This window comes from Podarcis raffonei, chromosome 5 (genome assembly GCF_027172205.1).
Source record: "Podarcis raffonei isolate rPodRaf1 chromosome 5, rPodRaf1.pri, whole genome shotgun sequence".
Classification (NCBI taxonomy): Eukaryota; Metazoa; Chordata; class Lepidosauria; order Squamata; family Lacertidae; genus Podarcis; species Podarcis raffonei.
In genome coordinates, this window is record NC_070606.1 from 26,032,199 (window position 1) to 26,052,965 (window position 20,767).

Here is a 20,767-nt window from a genome sequence, read left to right on the forward strand (position 1 = left end):
GCATGTTTCAGTGAAGGAGAAACACCTACTCCCCCTTGGAAATATAAAAGCTTTCATTTTTTGGATCTGCCTCTGGAACTAATTGGAACACACAGATTGCCTGTAAGGCAGAGGGCAAGAGTGCAGAAAAAATGTGACATCCCTTATTTTTAGCAAATCTAGAGTTGAACTTTGGGTGATGCACCAGATATAAAGTTTATCAAACTATTGCCCACTTGTAGGGCACATGGTTTCCCCCATAGGAGTGGGGATTGGACAGATCTGAATTACTCTTATTTTTATAATTATAGCGCTAGGGTTGCCTTGACTCTTTTAGCCCATGATGCCATTCTACAGCCTTAGATTTTTTTTTGCAGTGGGCACAGTCTAACCTAATTAAATCTACAGATCACCTCTTCCATTTCATCTTCAATCTCTTACAAGCTGTCAATTTGCCTTTTCATCATGCACAGCAACTTTCTCTCTCTCTCTCTCTCTCTCTCTCTCTCTCTCTCTCTCTCACACACACACACACACACACACACACACACACACACAACCTTTCTTAAGATCAACAGTGAAGAAGAGTTGTGGTGAACTTGAACGCTTGTATGCTGCCTTTTCATTTCCATTTAGATCATATTAGTTCCTCTTGCATATGAATTGGTAAACAACCAAGTCTACTGCTAGGAATATACAGTACAGCTATGTGAAAAACCAGTCTTGAAGTGCAATCCTATCCATGTCTACTCAAAATGAAGCCTTGTTGAATTCAATGGGGCTGACTCCCAGGTACGTAGAGTTAGGATTGCAGCATAACTCAGGTATACTTAGTTTCCATTTGAAAACACAACCATAATTAAATACGGTATGTAGTGTCAAGTTCAGGCTCAGACAAATTAAAGAGCTAGTAACTGACCTAAAAAGCAAACCCATGGGAAGGTATGGTGGTGGTGAACTTTCACCTCTCTCCTGTGGAAGATTTTGTGTAGTGGCTATTTGATCAGTTCCGTGTGTCCAACTGTGATCCTGCAGACCAAAAGGACACAGGACTGTTTGGTTCAGCAGTGGTAATGGCAGGAATAGGATGTCTCTTGTTACACTAAGGAGGTGTATGCAGGGGCCGATCTACTATGAAACTAATTAAGCTTAAGTTTAAGGGCCCCTAATCTAGAGAGGCCTCGGAAGTGACTTTCGTCCACATTGCTCTGAAAAAATCGGTCTAGTAGACCCAGTTTGAGTTGCATGACACAAATTGATTAATTTTTCGTTAATATCCTAAATTCCTAAATGTTTACCATTATGGAGCAGCGATATGGATGGGCATATTCATAATGTTGTGCAGCAATAATTCAGGATTGGAGGTTTAATTTGAAATTTATCACTGAAGAATCTAATCTTCTGTGGGCCAGACTGTTCTGAGGTGCCGTTGGGGGTTGAGGAACTGGTCAGATAACCCAATATGTAAGCACGATATAAATTTATTGTTTCCCCAGAAGTACTTTGTGGCAACCTTATTAATTTTTGGTTTCTGATTTCAAGAATTGGCACTAAACACCTGGAAAACTAGCTGAACCAAAAAAGGCTTTTCTTTTCCCTAGCCTCTAATGAAAAAACAAGGGCTGAGTTGTAAAGTCCTTATCTGAATGGTAAAAGATTGTCACTTTAGCCCTTGTTGCCTTAATTTTTTTAAACACCTTAATCTTTTAAAAACAGTTTAGTTTGGGATCAAGAAACAGCATTGAGGCTGACAACCTTCCTGCCAAGTTCTGGGACGATGCAATTTGGAATGGCTGAGATATTAAACCCAGAATGTCTGAGTTTCTAATAGAAATGTCAACTCGATATTAGCTCCAGGAGTGCTACTGCAATTTGGAATGGCTTAAATGTACTTTTTGAAATCCAGCGGTGCCCCTCAGGCCTGTGGAGCTGCAGGAGTATTTCTGCAATGTGCCTTGTTATTCGGTGGCCTACCTGTTTGTGTGGCATTTATCTCTTAGGGGTTAACCACTTACATAAAATATATATGACTTGTCTGTAGTTTTAGATCTTTTTTTTCTAGATGACTTTGCAAAGAGAGTGGGTGCATGTGAAAGTACATATAGAGTTTTCTCAGCTGCAATTTATATTTAGAGAATGTGTTTGAATTTGTCTTTAACCTTTATGTGTTATACAGCTTACGTGCATTCTGCAGAAAGAAAGAGATAAACATAGTATGCTTTAATTGCTTTTTAACTGGATTAATAGGACTGGAGTACTGTGCAATTTTACTGTGAGACAAATTTAACATGAATGCAAATCACCGTTTGGAGTTGGGTGTTCAATGCAAATTGCTCAAAGAAAGAACACATTGATGGCGCCACATCTGTCCAGGAGGCAAACTTGTAAAATGTCTGACCGTTTTCCTTTCACACATTTAAATATTCCTCAAAACATCTTCGTCACATTGCTACTGTGCAATATAAACTCTGGATCAGTTCACACATTCATCACGTGATAACCATCAGGGGGATATATTCAAATGTAGTTGAAGCACCATAGATACTGTTTTCATCACCTCATGTGATCTTAGCCACACACTGTTTTGCAATGGAATCATTTCAGATATCCAGTTGTGAGAAGTCAGGTGATATACATAATTGCCCGAAACGGCTCTTAAAACTGCAATTCTGAATGTTCTTAGAAGAACACACTTGGATGTCCTTCTCAACAGACACAATAAGGCTTGTGGTGTTTGTCTGCCTATTTACTGCTTGAAGCTTGGGGGAAGGCCTAGAGGCCTGTTTATATATTAGATGTTCATTTATCCCAGAATATCCCCCCCCCCCCGGGTAGCTTCCTTCACACACCAAACCTAATATCCCCAAGATGGAAACATTTAGTAGAACAGGTTGCTAGAGACAAAGTAGAGGGGTTGGTCAAAAGATGGTGGGAATATATACTTTTTATGTATGTGATGCTAAAACTGACACAATATATAGTACACTTTAGGTTAGCCTTTGTCCAGTTTGGGTCCCCAGCTGCTTTGGGACTAAAACTCCAATTATTTTGAGCCAGCATGGCTGGTTTTCAGGGGTGATGGGAGTTGTAGTCAAATATTGGCAGACTAAAATTGTGAAAGGCTCTTTAGATATTCTCCCAGCTATATATGAGCCAGTTCTTCTGTGAGCAGCTCATGTATGTTTGGAAGAACATTTAAATGCTAGCCCTCATGGGTGGTGAGAGTAAGACTGCTTTAAGAGATGATCTGGAAGGAACCAAAATAAAATATATTAGAAGTGTGTGGGAGTGGTGGTCAACAGCAGAGGAGTGTGAGAGAATGAGGAAGATGAACTAAGATGGTGTATACTTATACCAAAGTACAATGAAGTATTTGTTGTTATCATACAGTGGCTTCCATAATTGCTTCATAACACAAGGATTATGGGTGAGGCTCAATTGCATGGGGTGTTTCCACTGAAAGAACCCGTGTGGGAGCCACATACAGAGAAGCAGCTCTCCTACAGCCACAGCGAGGATAATTTCAAAAGGGCACCACAGTAGAGCCATCGTTAAGTTTGATTAATAGTTTCTTTCTGCTCCTTTCCATTGTAAAGCTCTGCATTAGCTGACAAAAGAATGAGCATATTGATTTGATTGCAACAGCACAACCGAGAGACCCGTGAATGCTAAAATGCACAGTTTCTTAAAGGAATGATCTGCAGCATCTCTCTTCTGTTTCCCAGTATTGGAACCGTAGTGGCAAAGGCTTGATGGAATGCACCAAAGTGTTTTGCCACCGTGTTTATGCTAAGGTCACAACCCATCCCAAACTAAGCACATTTAAGTACTACTGATTCCAGGAGGTGATGAAATGCCATCCTCTCCTCCCTCTATAGTCTTAAAGAGTCACAGGGCAGGATAAGCAGTGTGGGATGTGGGTGGGGCAAAGAATTGCCTGGCTGAGAGATAGGTCAGGCAGATTGATAGTGACTTGCTTAAGCTCACTCTGCATCCAAATCCAAAATCAATTTACTTCATTGCATTGGCTCGCACTGGGGATAAGCAGGTGCTTATTGTTGCAGCTATGTGTCAGGTAAAATTGACACATTCCTTTCTAACTTTCATTTTAGAAATAAAATGCAGATGAACATGAGGATGTGCACCACTAGGTGTGCACCACCTACAGGAAATCTTTTTAAATGTATAATCTGCTGCAACAAGCAATCTTAATATATTTTGCTTAGACTGTGAAAACTAAAAGTCCCTTCATGTAGCTATTACAAATGGATTAAAAATTATTCTTTATCAATAAAGTCAGATGATACAATACAGTAAGCAGATACTGATTATTCTTTTACTGCCAAAGCGGAGTGGTGATTTATCATTAGAACTGACAGGACTCCAGCTACTCTGAAAATGGGATTATTTTCAAAACGGCTATTTCTAGAAGGCTTTCATTTATATAACTCATCCATGTTGAAAGCTAGGAAACAAACTGGATAAAGGAGCGCTCTGATAGCTCAGTTGATAGAGCACGAGACTCAATCTCAGAGTTACAGATTTGAGCCCCACATTGCGCAAAAGATTCCTGCATTGCAGTGGGCTTGACTTGGGACTCAGATAGATTGGTAAAGAAAAAGTGTTGTATTTGCATTGTACATGCAATATAACAATGTGACACCACATGGCACTGTGGTGTCCCGTCTTTCGCTAACGGATTTCCCTGTATGAGTTTGCAACGCGTGTGTAGTGTTAGAATATTCCGTTCCACCTTAAAGGACAGGCATGAGACTGTTGTGTGTCACGTATCTGTTTACACTCCAGCACAGCTTGCTGGGAACTTCCTTTTGTGTGTAGCTTTTGCTTATGCTTCTTGCTTTGGACATGAAGGGGAGAAGACATGTTTTTCCTTTTGTCCTGATGTACCCTGAATAAACTGCTTGTAAATATGCTCAGCACAGCCTCTCCCTGCCACTTCTTTTGCACAGCTGAGTGTGCATGCCCAGCTTCTGAAGGTTTCTGAAGCTAGGGTCGCAGTTTCATGCTGATCCAAGGACCGGAGATCGCCCGGCACACCGGCCGGTGGGCTGGGGCCTGGTGGGGGCCTGCCAATTGCCCCCAATTCCTTGGCTGCATCCCAACATCCAGCCTAGATCCCAACATCCAGCCAAGATCCAGCCTAGATGGCTCTTGTGGTCCCTTCCAACTCCAGGATTCTATGAAGAGATGGAAGAATTGGGCAGTTTCAAGAGGCACTGGAAGCTGCATTAAGTGGGGGTTGCAGGTTGCCTACATGTGCTCTACCATACGTTGCCACTGCTGGCAGGCCTGCAACGACTCCTTGGCAGATACATCTCTGCAGAAAATATAAAGTTTGGAAAATACTGAGGGATGCTCTTTGTACTGAGTGTTTTAAAAAGCCCTTAAAAAGCTACCTGCAACCCCCTCTGCTTTAATAGAGCAATACACATGCAAATAAGCAGCCAGCAATTGGCCCTCATAATACTCCGTTATCAGTATGTCTTTAAAGCCATGAGGCATGTTGCTAAGATCCCAAACATAAAGTCCCCTGGCAGGCTAAGCCCCTAAGAGAATGTTAAGCAAGTGACTTTAAATAAATGTTCCTTCCCGACAGCTCTGCAATTAACTTGTATCGACGACTGTGTAGCATGTAGTTGTTCAATAGTTAACATGCATATAAATAATCTACGACATATTGAGCTTTGTAAAAATGAAATCTCACTGAAAGCTCTTGGAATATATCCATGTACAGGAATTTGCCTTTATTTACTATTCCGTAAAGACAGAGATGAAATGGAATGTGTGTAAATGTGGAATGCCAGCTGCATTAAAGGCAGGAAGACTTGCTGGCTGGTTGATTTTTGTTTTGCTTTCATGCTAGATGCAAACCTTTCAACGCTATTTAAGTTTAGGAGAATAAATTGTTTTAGTGCTAAGGCTCTGTGCTCTCTCCAATCCCTGCCAAAAACAAAAAACCACATACCCCCGACTTGGTACCACTCGCAGAGCCCAACCAGGTATAAATATAATTTTTCAATTTCGCTCTAGTGAAATTTGTGTGGTCTCTGATGCATACTTTCAAATCTTATGGCCAGCCTATCCCACTGTAAGGACAAATGTGTTAGTGCAGTAAGTATTAGGAATGAACTGTTAGTAACTGCAGAAAAGTAAATGTTTCAAGACCTCTGGTTTTTATTTTGGAGTGTTGCTTGTGTGTATCCTGCTGGCATTGAGTTGATATTTACTATCGACTGCTGCTCAATTAAAAAAAAAAATAATTGTAATTGGCTGTATTTTAATTGTTGATGTGTTTTTCTTTTATCTTTTTTGAAAACCACCCTGGGATCACAAAAGAGATGAAGGGTGGGGTGTAAATCACATCAATCCAGTCGGCAGATCAGCCTAGCTGACAAGTATCTATTCCTCCCTTCAGCATAAATTTTGGTTGTCCCAGATATACTAATAAGAGCAGAGTAGAATGTATGATAAATCATGGCAACCCATCATGAGAGTAAATCTCATTTTCATGGCAGAAGATCCTGATCATTTAGATGGAGACACTAAATGTGGATGTGCCCAAACTGCTTTCAAAGGGAGCGTAGTTTTCTAATGCAGTTGCGTACATTTTATTGTGTCTTCTTAACTAGTTATGTGGTTTATAGATTTTGAGAACATGAAGTTTTAATTTAGTTGTGAAATACCATTTTATCTGTAGTGTTATATGTTCATTTATCTGCCTGGAAACTGTGTGCAAGCCTCCTGAGAGTCTGTTGTCACTGAAACACTTTTCGGATTCCTTTGAAATGCCTCAGCTTTTCCACTTGAGTGCGGACCTCCAAATACTCAACATTTTCTGTGGCAACTGCAGCCTAGGCCTACTGCATAGATAATCTCTTCATCAGCCCTGGACTTCCACCACTATATATATATATATCCAGTGTTGGCGAGAGGCAGCTGGTGACCACAACATAACCTGAATAACGACATATACCAGTGTCTTCTGTGGGATACATAGAACTCCCATGAGAAAGATTTTTGGTTTATCAAAACCTGCTTTGCTTCTTTCAAGGGTCCTCAGAGATGTTGCTTGAACAGAATTCTAGAATTTTGTCTTAGAATTCTGCCTTCTGTGACATTTGGTGGTAGCAACAATAACAATAGTAAACACAGTGCTATTTTTCTAGAAAAATAGGTGCTGGAACTCAGAATGAACACCTCTTCAGTTCTCTTATAATAACAACGGCGCCCACCTGAGAGGTGCTGGAGCTGAGTTCCAGCTGGGGGGGAAAGCCCTGATTTTATTTTTTATTTTTGTCTCTGACGGTGACATAAAAATAGCTCTACAAGAGCAGACTAACAACCCACCAAGTTCAGCATTTTGTTTTTATTTTGAGGTAATATTTAGTCATTATGAACAGCAGCCATTGATAGCCTTAACTTCCGTGAATTTATCTAATCCCCTTTTAAAACCACCAAGGTTAGCAGCTATCACTATGCAAATTCCATGTTTATATGCTGTGTTGTAGAAGTAGTTTTGTCTCTCCTGAAACTCCTACCCTTCAGCTCCATTGGATGAGCCTAGGTTCTAGTACTGTGCGGGTGGAAGAAAAACAACTCTGTGTCCTTTTTCCACATATAGTGGTACCTCAGGTTACATACACTTCAGGTTACATACTCCACTAACCCAGAAATAGTGCTTCAGGTTAAGAACTTTGCTTCAGGTTGAGAACAGAAATCGTGCTCCGGCAGCGTGACAGCAGCAGGAGGCCCCATTAGCTAAAGTGGTGCGTCAGGTTAAGAACAGTTTCAGGTTAAGTACGGAGTTCCAGAACAAATTAAGTACTTAACCAGAGGTACCACTGAACTATGCATACTTAAACACTCTTACCATGGCCTCTTGTACTTCCCTTTTTCTGAAGTGAAAAACACTAAGTGTTGTAGCCTATCCCCACAGAGGACTTTTTCCAGGTCAATGATCATTTTGGTCACCCTCTTCTAACCTTTTCTAGCTCCACAATAACCATTTGGAGATGTGGCAACCAGACCTGCGTTTATTTATAATTAAATTTCTATCCTGTCCTTCCAAAGGAGCCCAGGGCAGTTGTACACTGCATTCAGAGTGTGGTCACATCACACATTTGTATAAAGTCATTAGGATCTTGGATGTTTTATTGTTAAACCCTTTTCTAATGACCTCTAACATTCACCTTTTGTATAGCAGCAGAATGTTGGGTTGACATTTTCATTGAGCTCTCTGCCACAACCCCAGGATCCATTACTGGTCAGTCACTTCCAGCTCAGATCCCATCAATGTATATATGAAGATGGATTGTTTGTTTGTTTGTTTGTTTGGAACTTCACACTTGCTCATCCTGAACCAGATTTACTATTTTGATGACCATTCTTCCAGTTTGGAGAGATCTTTTTTCAAGCTGTTTGGTTTTGCCACCCTAAATAATTTGAGGTCATCAACAAACTTGGCTACCCATGCAATATCATGTGCTAACTTTTTTAGTTCACTTGTGCATGGTGTCTCTGCTCACCTTTTGGTGATTACACCTCCTCTATCAGCCTCCTTTTCCAAAGAGCCCCCGACCGGCTCTTAGGAGTGACTTTCCAGGACAGAGCAGAACCCCCTTCCAATAGGTTCCTTCCAAGACATTCTGTTTGGTCTTCTCTGAATTCAATCCATTACCTCTCATTATGAGGAATTATATTAATGGACTGTGATTAATGGGGATCCTTTAAAAGAAAAAAATCAACCTGTTTCCTAAAATCTGTTTGAGGTGCAACCAAAGGGAAATGCATCTGTTTCAATGTGTTTCTTTTTGTACTAAATTTGCAGAAGTGATTTGTTTGGGTATTTTTAAGGTGAAATAAATGAAAGCTGGAAAGTCTCCACTTTCTAATGCACTATCTGTCTTAAAAGCTGTGTTTCTTTTTTGGGAGGAAATGCTGCAGGCCATTAGTCCTGAATGAAGTCTAGAGCCTCGGGGAATTTTATGAGAAATGGACACACACACACACACACACACACACACACACACACACACCATAGGAATGACTGAGTCATTTTGTACATACTCTAAAACATTTCCATGAGGAAAAATCCATTTTTAAATCTCTCGAACCATATATTATACAGAATAGCACAGGATGAATAACTAAGCTTTGCTTCTGCAACAATAGCCACTGTTGTTCTGACATACTTAGACACCCTTAGGTAAAAAAAAATGACATGTTCATGTGGTGTGCTTTTCTTTTGAAAAGATAGTGCTGCCCAGACACATGCAAAGTTACAGAATAGTAAAATCTGCAGGGAATGAAAAGTTCTCTGGCTATGTCTTGTGCCACCATTAGCTGATAGGTTACCAGCTGGGAGATCAGACGATATTTGAAACCTTTATCCAATTTTGTGCACCCTTTTGCTGGCTTCTACTGTTGCTGGTAGCAGATCTTTCACCACCGCAACACTGGTAGCAAAAAGGCTCCACACTGACAGGCAAGAGGGTTTCCAAATATTTTTTTCCTCAAAACCTCAGATTTAAATGACTGCCTCCCCACCCTTTCATATTCTTCAGAAAGGAAGAATATGAAAGGGAAGGTGGATGTCACAAAAGAGAATAAGAGAAAAGCAAGATAATGCAGACGAAGCAAGAACAGGGCAGGATCATCACAATATTGGAGAGGGAGCATTCTTTGTCTGCAACCCATATTGCTCCTCTTAACTTACTTTCCACTTCCAGGAAATCTCGTTGATGGGTAAACATGGACTTGCTTACGGTGCTGATATTTCATTAGTAAAGCAATGCTTCTCACTTCAGTGTGCTTTACCGATGGCCTGTCATTAGTAATAATTGGGCAGGAGAATTTGCTCAACCAATATTTGGTTGATCACATTGGGATGTGGGGGCAGGGCACTGGGGTATATTTGGGTGAGCTTTCCTTCAGGGAAATTGGGACATGTCCTGGGGAAATGGGTGCAATTTGCACAACACACTGTGTGAAATCACTTACTAGTACTCCACCGGTGGATATATGAAATACTAACAAGTCAGCTTCTTTCTGAAGCCCTTTCCCCCTCTGCATCACATTGCTGTTTTGCATCCATCAATTTAGCCTGACACATCATGTACAGTTTCAGCCTTCTTTCTGAAGCCAGAAAAGGCCTATTCATTGCATTGATCCCGTACTTGGTCAGTGTCCTAGTTAGATGAATAAAGGAAGCCCTAAGGAACACTGTCACAGGATTTATATACACCATAGAGAATTAAACCAGATCCTTCTGGATTTTTCTATACTGAATAAATGATCTTTGATGCTGCAGTGCTGTGTCCTTGTGAGCTGCCCAACTGAAGGAAGCCATCTAATTCACAATGAAGTATGTAGCTCTTTAGATGACTGCCAATTATATAACTATTGTATGAGAGCAAAAAGTGCCAGAAAATACCTATTGTAAGCTCTTTGTAGCACAAGGCATACATTAACTGGGGAATGTTTTCCAACTCCTTTATTTTATTTTCAGTTGTTTATTTCTTTCTTTTCTTTCCTTTCTCTAGGCAGTGGAAACCAACCTGGCTTCAAAGGATAGTCACTGGGTCTATGTTAATGAGGTAAGAGAATGAGGCTGCGTAAAAAGGCTCCTTTGCCTATTGTTTCTCTTTCTCCCATCCATTTCACTCTCATCTGCCCACTTGTCTTCCTTTTTTGTATTTAACGATAGACAATAATTGTGGGGAAGGGGGGTTGCAGAAAGTTGAAGGTGTTGTGATAGACCCATCACTTTCAGTGGTTTACATATCAGTTTCTTTGTCATAGCAGCCAACTCCTAAGGGCTGAGGTCCCTTCGGCCTCCACAACAAAATATTTGAGGGGGCTGCCCCCCAAAGTTGATAGGCATCGCTGCGTCTTGTGATCAGTTATGTGGGGTGGGGCTTACCTCCCCCCCAAAAAAATCCCTTGCCCTCTGTCATCTCTGTTTTGCAGGGCTTTGAAGCAGGGAATGGGGCTTGTGCTAGGGTTTAGGTTTGTGCTTCGAGACTCCCGACCATCCCCCAAAAATGAAGACACAGTGACACAGGATTTTAGTATAAGTTATTGGGCAAAATTTAGGCCACAACTTTATTGAATACAGAATGTGAGTGGTATTGTCTTAGGCACTGGGATCATCCAAACTATATCAGACTCCCACCCACATCGCAGAGAATCTGATAAAAGGATGAAACACCACCAGAGGGAACCCCGCCAATGAGAACCGACTCAAGCTCCCCCTGGTGCCCCCGTGGGGTCCTGGTATGGCCCTAGCCCCTACCGCGGGGTTTCAGACAAGACCCAGGCCAACCCCTGATTCCTTTAACGGAATACCCTTGAGCTTGGAGGGGCAGGTGTTGGACGCACCTCCCCTCCCCACACATTGCTGATCCAATGCCTAACCGCCAAACCTTACAAAGTTGTGATGATTGCTACGCAGTATGCGAAAAGCAAATGGCTCTGCTAATCTGCCAGTTGGAAAAATTCCTGCCAGGCCCCCATTGCAAAACAGGCAACCAACAACGTCCATAGCAAGGCCAGCACACCAGATAAAGGGGGGTGGGTGGGCGGGTAATCCGCTGCACGAAGGCAAAGAGGTCCAGCAAACATCGCACAGGGATTAAATAATGTGTTGCGGCCACCCCCCAAGCCAAGCCATTGGCTTTAGGACCAAGTGGCCATGAAACGACCAACCAGAGTGGAGCAGCAGCCCACACCAGGAGATGGGAGATGCCTGGAAGCCCAAGCGCAACGTGTAACCTCCTTGAAGAGGATCCGATTTGTTGGATGGGTGTGTGTAGCAGTCCCGCTGTTCCAAGTGGCGTAAATTAGTATAAAATAAAGACGCAGAGAGCTAGTATTTTTCCTTGGACTGAGGAGCAGCTCTTTCAGACATCTTCTCCTCTCCAGTCCGTCACTTTATTACCCTTTGTTCTCTCCAGCCGCATGGCTGCTTGCCAGTGTCTCATGTTGCCTCATCTGGCCAAGGCTTAAACCCACCCACACCATATAGGGTCATCACTGCCCAGAGGAAACACAACTCCTTTTAAGGTCAATACAATCCCAATACATTGTAAGGCACAGACATGCTGGTCACTGGGTCAGCAAGACACCAGGTGGCACTACAAACCTTTGCCAGGGCTTTCTGGCTCCCACATGCCCTCTTTCTTTATATTTTAAGCATAATCATATATATCAGTACCAATGGCTTTGTCGAGCGCGAGAAGCGACTCTTTTGACACCGGAAGCGGGCCGTGGACTGGAGAACCATGCAGTACATACAGAAATTAAAGAATGAATACATTGTATATAGCAACACAAAATAATGCAAATAACTACTATAATAATCACTATAATCAATAAATGTCGAAGCCAACTTCCATCCGGAAGCTAAGAATGTAAGAATTCTGATTCCATGCTGCATGGTAGGCTTCCTTTCTAGTTTATTAGCCATGCACTGGTATCGTTTCTATAGCACTGAGATTGGTCACTGTATGTTCCTGTAAGAGAACAAGAGCTATTAAACATGAATTTCAATGTATATTGACAGTTTGGATATATGCCCCATGATTCTTTCCCTCTTTAATTTGAAAATAACTGGGGGCAGGCATACATACCCAACATTTAGAAGCATGCAATAAACTAGTAAACTTAATCATATCTTGTACAAAAATATTATTCCTCCATATCTTATGATAATTTTCACCCTTAAAAGTCTTATTCAACAACACTGTTCTTATAGTTCGAGAGTGGCTGAGCTGTGAATACTGCCAGCCAGTGTAGGATTCAGGCAACAACTGCTTGCCAGCCAATAAGGTGAAATATGGTGGTTTCAACTGGACCGTGTCATCTGCTTCTCTTCCTTGTATAATGGTGCAGCAAAAGATGGCAAGGCAAATGGTTAGGAAGCACTTCCGCAGTTGAAGGGACTTGCCATGGCTGCACGCATCGAGCTAGAACCCATAAAGGCTTGTCCTCGACATCCACTGCCACGTACCCTCGTCCCCACGTGATCAGCGGAACAGGTCCATGCCATGCGGGATCAGGCAAGCGTCTGTACACCACCAAGGGGTGGGGGAGTGCCTCCTCCTTCCTAAAATGCAATTCCGCAGGAGTATGGGTCCTAGTATTTGGATATAAAGATGGTTAAACACAAAAAGAACTTGGTGAACAGCTGAAGGGATGAGTGCTGTTCGGCCGCCAAGCTGTTTTAGCAATAGTGTTTTGAACGTCAGGTGCGCCCTTTCCACTATCGCTTGCCCTATGGAGTTAAAGTGTATATCATGAGTTAATTTCACATTCCACAACATACAAATTTCCGAAAATGTTTTAGAAATATATGCTGGACCATTATCAGTTTTGATACGCGTAGGTTTACCCACGACTTAGAAACAGCGGATAGTGTGCTGAGTGACATGCCGAGCTGTTTCCCCCCTCATGGGCGTAGCCCATATGAATCCAGAGTGGGTGTCCACCGTGAGGTGAACCTTGGAGAATGGAGCCAACACAGGTGTGTGTGTGACTTCCATCTGCCAACACGCCAATGCAGACGTGCCCCTAGGATTGACAGCATCAAAAGGAATGGCCAGCTGAGATTTAGAACAAGAAGCACATTGGGAAACTATATCCCTAGCTTGGGCCAAAGGAATAGAAAACTGCTTAGCCAATGCTTTTGCAGGGAGATGAAAGGTGTTATGACCTAGTATAGGATCAGAAAGGAGAGAAAAGGCAGAAATGTTATTCAGAGCTGAATCTGCTCTTGAATTTCCCTCTGCTAAATACCCTGGGTGCGATGTGTGGGAGCGAAGATGTGCAACATAATAAGGAACTCTCTGTGCTGAAGTAAGGCCTACAGGGCAAGAAACAAGGAAAACAAGTCAGAATCCAAAGAAGGAGTTATATAAGATATTGGTAAAATAGCAAAAAGCGATATACATACTGAGTATCCACAATAAGATTGAAAGATTGAGTAGGAAAGGATTGAAAGGCAAGAATCACAGCCGCTAGCTCTGCTCGCTGGGCAGAAGACTGTGGAGAGGTAAATAACCTTTTCCATTTTCCTCCCTCTTCCCATGTCACCCCCCCCCCCTATTTTTCGTTCCATCCGTGAAAAGGGTTAGTGCAGAGGGGAGAGGTGTGAGAGACAAAGGGTTTGTCAAAACATAGGTGACCTGTGTCAGAAATGTCAAACGGTCATCCTTTGGAGGATTAAAATGATGACCTATAAAATCAGCCAAAACAATTTGCACGGCAGCATTTGTGATCAATAAATGCTGCTGTTCAGTCTGTGAAAATGGCAAATAAATTGATGCAACATCAAAACTGCTCAAAGTTATAGCACGTGAACGTCCTTTGATAACAATTGTCTGATGTGGATTCATTTGCTGAATAAATGTTCTTCAAAGGGGTATGAGGTAAATGTAACCATTCTATAATGCAGATAGTCTTCTTCTTGTCCATCTGAGCATATAAATTTCCTGTTGGCAACAATGGTGTAGCAAATACTGCCAGATGCAGCTTGTGTTCAGCACCTCTAGGTGGCGCATGCGGAAAGGTTTCAATGCTTCATTCACAAAATGCTGACAAAGTGTAGGGGAGTTCCGCATGCTGTTGTGGCAGAACAATCCACTGATATCACTGGGTGGATTGCAAATTGTTATATACTGGCAATGTAAAAGCAAACTGTTCCTGTCTGCTGGATCCAGTGGGATGAAAATGATTCAATGTCAAAAGTCAATTGTTCAGAAATAAACTGTTCAGAAACGAGATGGTGCCATTGCTGCGGTTTTTCCTTTTGGTGGAGGCCACTGTTCTACCCACACTGAAGTATCAGTGATCTTGGTTTGCCACGCTGGAAATGTTGTATTGACGGCTACAGGCTTTTCAATTTGGCTACTCACTGCTGTAATCAGCCTGATTTTTCTCATTGCTTGTTTAGCAGCAAGAGCTGTATCCCTCAATAAGATCTGCAGCAGTGTGGCTTGTACTGAAGCCTGAGCAAAAGGCTCACGCCCCATCATAGCATCTATGACCTCTGCGAGGGTAAGATTAGGATTATTCCCTCTGGCTTGTTGCAGTAAAGCAGGAGCATAAGCACCACAGGCAATTTCCCATTCGTGAGCTGATGGGGGTAAAACTGTACGTGCCAAAAGCTTGAAGTCATCTGGAACCAAAAGCTGGGCTTGAATTCCTGCTGGAGCACCAGCAGGTGGCACAATAACAGGGAATGCCATAGTATCCTGAGTTAAGTTACAGGCAAGTACTGCACGTTGCAAAGGGGTAGCTGCTTTTGCTGCTGCTGAAAAAGCAGAGTCATTTCCAGCCAGACCACGGTATTTTTGCAGGATTGGGTCCTCTGGTGAGGAACTGCAGTCTGGAGGTTTGGGATCTGGGGCTGCAGGCAAAGCAAGGGCTGGAACACATGGCAGGATAGCAGACTGAATTAAGGAAGCTGAAGCTTGTGTTGGCAATGCAGCCATGGAGATATTTTTTGGTGATAAAGAACCCATAGCATATCGAACTTTGCACCATGCATTTAAATTCCGAACACCAATGCTGGGATGTCCATGAAAATGTGTTCCAATATTATCCCAATGTTTTAATTCCAAAGTTCCTTCTGCAGGAAACCAGGGGCAATGTTCATCAATTGCCAGAATGAGCTGTATCAAATCTCCCTCAGGAACTTCCAATTTGTTGCAGGAGAGGAGAAATTTTAAGTCTTTTAAAAATTTCTGTTGGGGAGTAGTCAAAGAGCTGCCCATTTTTCTAAAATCAATATTTAAGGGATCGACTAACCTTGGATCCGTAGATGAATAGCGCTTGAAACCTTTGCCAGGCGAGGTAAGTCGATGATATCCACTGCTTGGATCAAAAATCTAGTCTGGCCTCAGACTGTTTGCTTTAATCTTACTTCTTAGCTCTCTTTTAAAAACCTCAGTCGTATCTTTTATTCAGCCTCACACGGGGCACCACTTGTAGCAGTCCCGCTGTTCCAAGTGGCGTAAATTAGTATAAAATAAAGACGCAGAGAGCTAGTATTTTTCCTTGGACTGAGGAGCAGCTCTTTCAGACATCTTCTCCTCTCCAGTCCGTCACTTTATTACCCTTTGTTCTCTCCAGCCGCATGGCTGCTTGCCAGTGTCTCATGTTGCCTCATCTGGCCAAGGCTTAAACCCACCCACACCATATAGGGTCATCACTGCCCAGAGGAAACACAACTCCTTTTAAGGTCAATACAATCCCAATACATTGTAAGGCACAGACATGCTGGTCACTGGGTCAGCAAGACACCAGGTGGCACTACAAACCTTTGCCAGGGCTTTCTGGCTCCCACAGGTGTGTTTCACAGTCCTTTAGCTTCCTGAGCTTTGCGTCTCAATTTGGGTGTTTGCAGATCGGCTCATCAGCTTCACAAGCTTCCTTGGTCCCAAGGCTTGGAAGCTACCCTGAGCTTGGCCCTGCAAGTTAGCATAGACGTTGTGCAGTTTTACAGATCTTTGCAAAGAATAATAAAAAAACCAGACAGATTAGACCCTGTGGAGGCCCCTAGGCAGTCAAAATCTCGGGGGGCCCTTGCAAATGATCTCTTAATATGTTTTTGTAATTCTCTATCAAATCAATATTATTTCGATCCATTGTTGCGGGCCCCTGAAAGGCATGGAGCCCATAGGCTGTTGCCTACTCTGCCTATTTGGTAATCAGGCAGTGGGTGGGAAACAGATGTCATTCACATACTTCTTATCCCTCCCCCTGCTTGTCAAGTGTACCATCTTTGGACAAAAGAATCAAAACTTGTAAACATCCAGCTTTACTGCAGACACCATTGGTGATGGAGACTCTCTCACACTAACTTCTGTTGGCGGGGGGTGGGGGTGGGATAGGACAGGGAGATTGTCTCTCTCCAGCCTGAATAATACTAGAATGCAAATTGTATGGCTCCATTTCCAGACTTCTTCTTTGCTGGCATAAACAGCATGATAAAGATCAAAACAAAGTCCCGAGTGTGCCCGGGAAATGGCAAGGCTTGTCATCCTGTTCTTTCTCATGCTGACCTACTCCACTAGCTGTGCTTGTAGGGAAAAAAGAATTATTCCACATAAACCTCAGAAATGCAGATATATAGCTCTTGGTGGTCTTCTGTAAGCTTGCAGTCTGTTACCATGGACAACCGAGAAAGCACTGAGCTTACATGTAAGGCTGCTGCTCTCCAGTTTGCAGTGTCTGAATGTTACAAAAGATTAGCTCTCTGAGCTTGATGCATTAACATCTTTTCTGTAGAACTGAACTGATTCTATGACTGTTATCCAGTTCTGCATTGAAGCAATGCACGTGTTTGCTTTGTATGCCCTCCCCATTCCACTTAAAGGATAATCGAGCTTTATTTATGTTTTGTATATCAATACTGGGGGCGGGGGGAGAATGTCCCTAAGCTGTATTTTATAGAGGCCCATATTGAAAGTCTGCGCACTGAGAAATGTCTCATAATATAAGCATGGCGGTGGGGGTAGGGAGAGAAAATTTCCTATGTGATCATTTATAAATTTCTGGCCACTTAGTGGAAGCTGCATTATTATAAACATTTGTAAATCTTAATAAATGTATGTTCTTTATGTGCTTAAGGCTGGTAAAATATTTAAATAAAGAGAGCTGTGTTATCTGTTGTTTTGTACTAATGCATTATATAGGGGACATCAAGTTTAAGTACAGACTTCTTTGTTCACGTTTCATACCATCCTTTGCCTCTCACTAATCATGCGGAGGAAGGCAGCCATATATGTTAACAGGAACTATAAATTGCTTTTGTCTGGTTAGCGGTAATGCATGGAAATTAAAAGGGGTAGTGGGTATAAAATTGCTACCTCCAAAAAGCCATTATGAATCTTCTCCAGTCCCTGTGATGTTTATGGAACTCGTTCTTTTTTGCTGTAATAGCTTCGTAAAAAAAAATCACCACGAGAAACGCACAGAGGAAATCAGTGTTTATATTCACATAAATACAATGCACTGTCTACTCTGTACAGGGTTTATAGGAGGATGTTGTTGTTGCTGTTGTTGTTGAGGTGCTGAAATTCACTACCCCCAATTAAAACCGTGTAATATGATGCATAATTTTTCGCCTCTCTTCTGCCAAAATAAGACTCCCGTGGGCTTACAAATATGTACATCATTTATTAAATGCCACAAAATATGGACCCTCTTCCACTGACAGAGTACCGATAGGAGAAGCATTTGCAGGATGCAGATTTAAAGGTATCAATCAGAAAGTTCATGAGACAAGAACAAATTAGAATCCCTACATAGCGTGATAAAATCCCGGGGACAGGGTTATGATGGGTTACAAAGTGCAAATAGGTACATAAATATAATCCAGTGAAGAACTATCAATGTGCAAGCTTATATAGACTCTATAAAATTCAATTGAGTTAAAACAGACAACTATACATTCTCTCAAATGTCTAGAATCTGAGAGTTTGAACAGAGTAAATGTGTACTCAGAGAAACAGAGAAGCACTTGGTATGCTGTCTAGCTACTGAGGACTGGTGGGTGGGTGGCTTCTCATTTTGAACTTCTGTATGGATTGGAAGGAATTAACCGTGTAAAAACCTTCTGTCCTACTTCCATAAGAGGACTTGCTCTTTGGAGTTTGATTCAAATTTGAGATACTCAGGCATGCATTTTTGCAGCATGTAAAGTATATGCACTGTTAATGGAGCATGTCTTTTTCGGTCCATAGCTGACTGTTTTCTTCTGCCATTGTAAATTATGCCTATGGGATGTGGTGGCCATTGCCTAGGAACCAGGGCCCAGATTGAAGCATAATCCACCCCTACCAAGTAAAGGAATACAAACATCCAACAATAACCTTAGGTTGAAAGATACATGGCTTTTGGCTAGTCTGTTAGTGTCCCTCATAATTCCTCAAATGTTTTGTCTGAAAGGAACCTTTCCATTTGGTTCAAAGAGCAATACAGTCGTACCTTGCTTCTTGAACAGAATGCGCTCCCAAAACCATTCGAAAACCAAGGCGCAGCTTCCGATTGGCTGCAGGAGCATCCTTCAGCCAATCGGAAGCCGCGGAAGCCACGCCGGACTTTTGGCTTCCGGAAATCAATCAAAAACCAGAACACTCACTTCCGGGTTTCAATCATTCAGGAGCCGATTTGTTCAGGAGCCAAGGCATTTGAGATCCAAGGTTTGACTGTAATTCAGTGGGAATTGAAGTTATATTCCAATTTTTATTTTAAAAAGGAACAAGCCACTCTCAACTTGTGTTATGCCTGGATTATCTGCATTTCAGAAGGGATGATCAGGATGCAAGTCACAGAGCTGCAGGGTTAATATTTATCAGAATGTACAAGAAAATTAAAGGAGAGGAAGGACAAATGAAAGGATATGTGATCTGCTTAGCATAAAAGGCTTTAAGAACAAGGAAGAATGTGGAGGAAAGCAAGCATCTCTTTGACAGCTGTGGGCTGTAAGCAGTTTGACCACTCAGAAATGTGACAGCACAAGTCCCTGCAGGATCAAGACCACCATCATTCAAATTCCAGGAGAGATCCCACAGGAGGACCTAGACAGGATCACGAAATCCAGTCCAAGCTGACAAACTATAAGGAATGCAGTCCAAATAACAAAGCTGATTCCAGGCGAGAATCAGATACAAGGAGCTTACTTGAAGCAGGCACAAACTGGAATGTCGAAGGGCAAGGAGGCAGATAGTCAGGGCAGATATATGACAGTATTGAAAACTAGATACCACCCAGCCCTTGTGTGTTTGTGTGTGTGGTGTGTGTGTGTGTGTGTGTGTGTGTGTGTGTGAGAGAGAGAGAGAGAGAGAGAGAGAGAGAGAGAGAGAGCTCTTAACATTCATGTCACAGCCTGGTACTTGATCTTTGTGTTTTATTAAGCAAAAGAAAAACCTTAAGCATGGTGGCGAGATTTGCAGCGACATATTTTATCCACGTACGTTAGTTTTGCATGTGTGAGTAAACTGAGTACAAATATGACACGAACATTTTCCCATGATTAATTCATGGCACAGCCCTCTCAAGTTAATAAAAATGTAAAAGTAGCCCTCAGAGCAATTTCAGTTGTGCATTCTTGCCCTGTGATTTTATATAGGGTGCCCACACTTCAAGATGACCTGTTTATTCTACTATGCCCTAATATTAACTATCCTGTGCAAATTCTCCCTGATGCCTAGGGCAAGGGAGAAGCTTTAGGAAATGGAGTTGGACTCAGACTACCTGTGGCAGCGCTCTACCGATTGGCGAGTGGGGAGAGAGGCCATTTTTGCCCATTCTCACTCATTTTAGCCCTCTGTGCCCTTCAAATACTGCTCCAGGTGATCAGGGGACCCTCCAGAATACATGGGAGATGGCACTGGGGACTGCTAGATTCAACATCTGTGAATGGAACGAGCCCTTCCATTGATGGAAAGGCAACTCTGGATCCATCCCAGGGTGTGTGAACTCCCATTTTAGATTCGTAGAGAAGAAATGTAAAAACTGGAAGGACTTGCACTTCCTGTTGTTTCTTAGATTTTCTATAAGTGCTCTAAGTGAGCTACACATCAAGCCCTGGCCTGTAATTAGCTAATTCTGGAAGTCAACTTCCTCCTTGCTGTATCTCCCTGTCGATGCAACTTCCATTAGCTGCAGTCAGTGTTTCCAGACATAAATTGGTTATAATGATATTTTCTCCCCTTTGTTTTGATGGGAAGATAAAGTGCAGCCCCATTGCTGTCACCTGAAA

The 20,767-nt window shown here is 42.3% G+C and overlaps 1 protein-coding gene across 4 annotated transcripts in view; it reads left to right on the plus strand.

Moving 5' to 3' along the window:
• The window catches only part of GRID1 (glutamate ionotropic receptor delta type subunit 1), a 709,085-nt gene that overhangs the window by 541,403 nt on the left and 146,915 nt on the right, over positions 1-20,767 (plus strand). For all 4 annotated transcript variants that reach the window (XM_053388290.1, XM_053388291.1, XM_053388292.1 and 1 more), the window contains exon 5: positions 10,542-10,595. In XM_053388290.1, the coding sequence (XP_053244265.1) occupies positions 10,542-10,595 (54 nt within the window). The remainder of the gene's footprint in view (positions 1-10,541; positions 10,596-20,767) is intronic.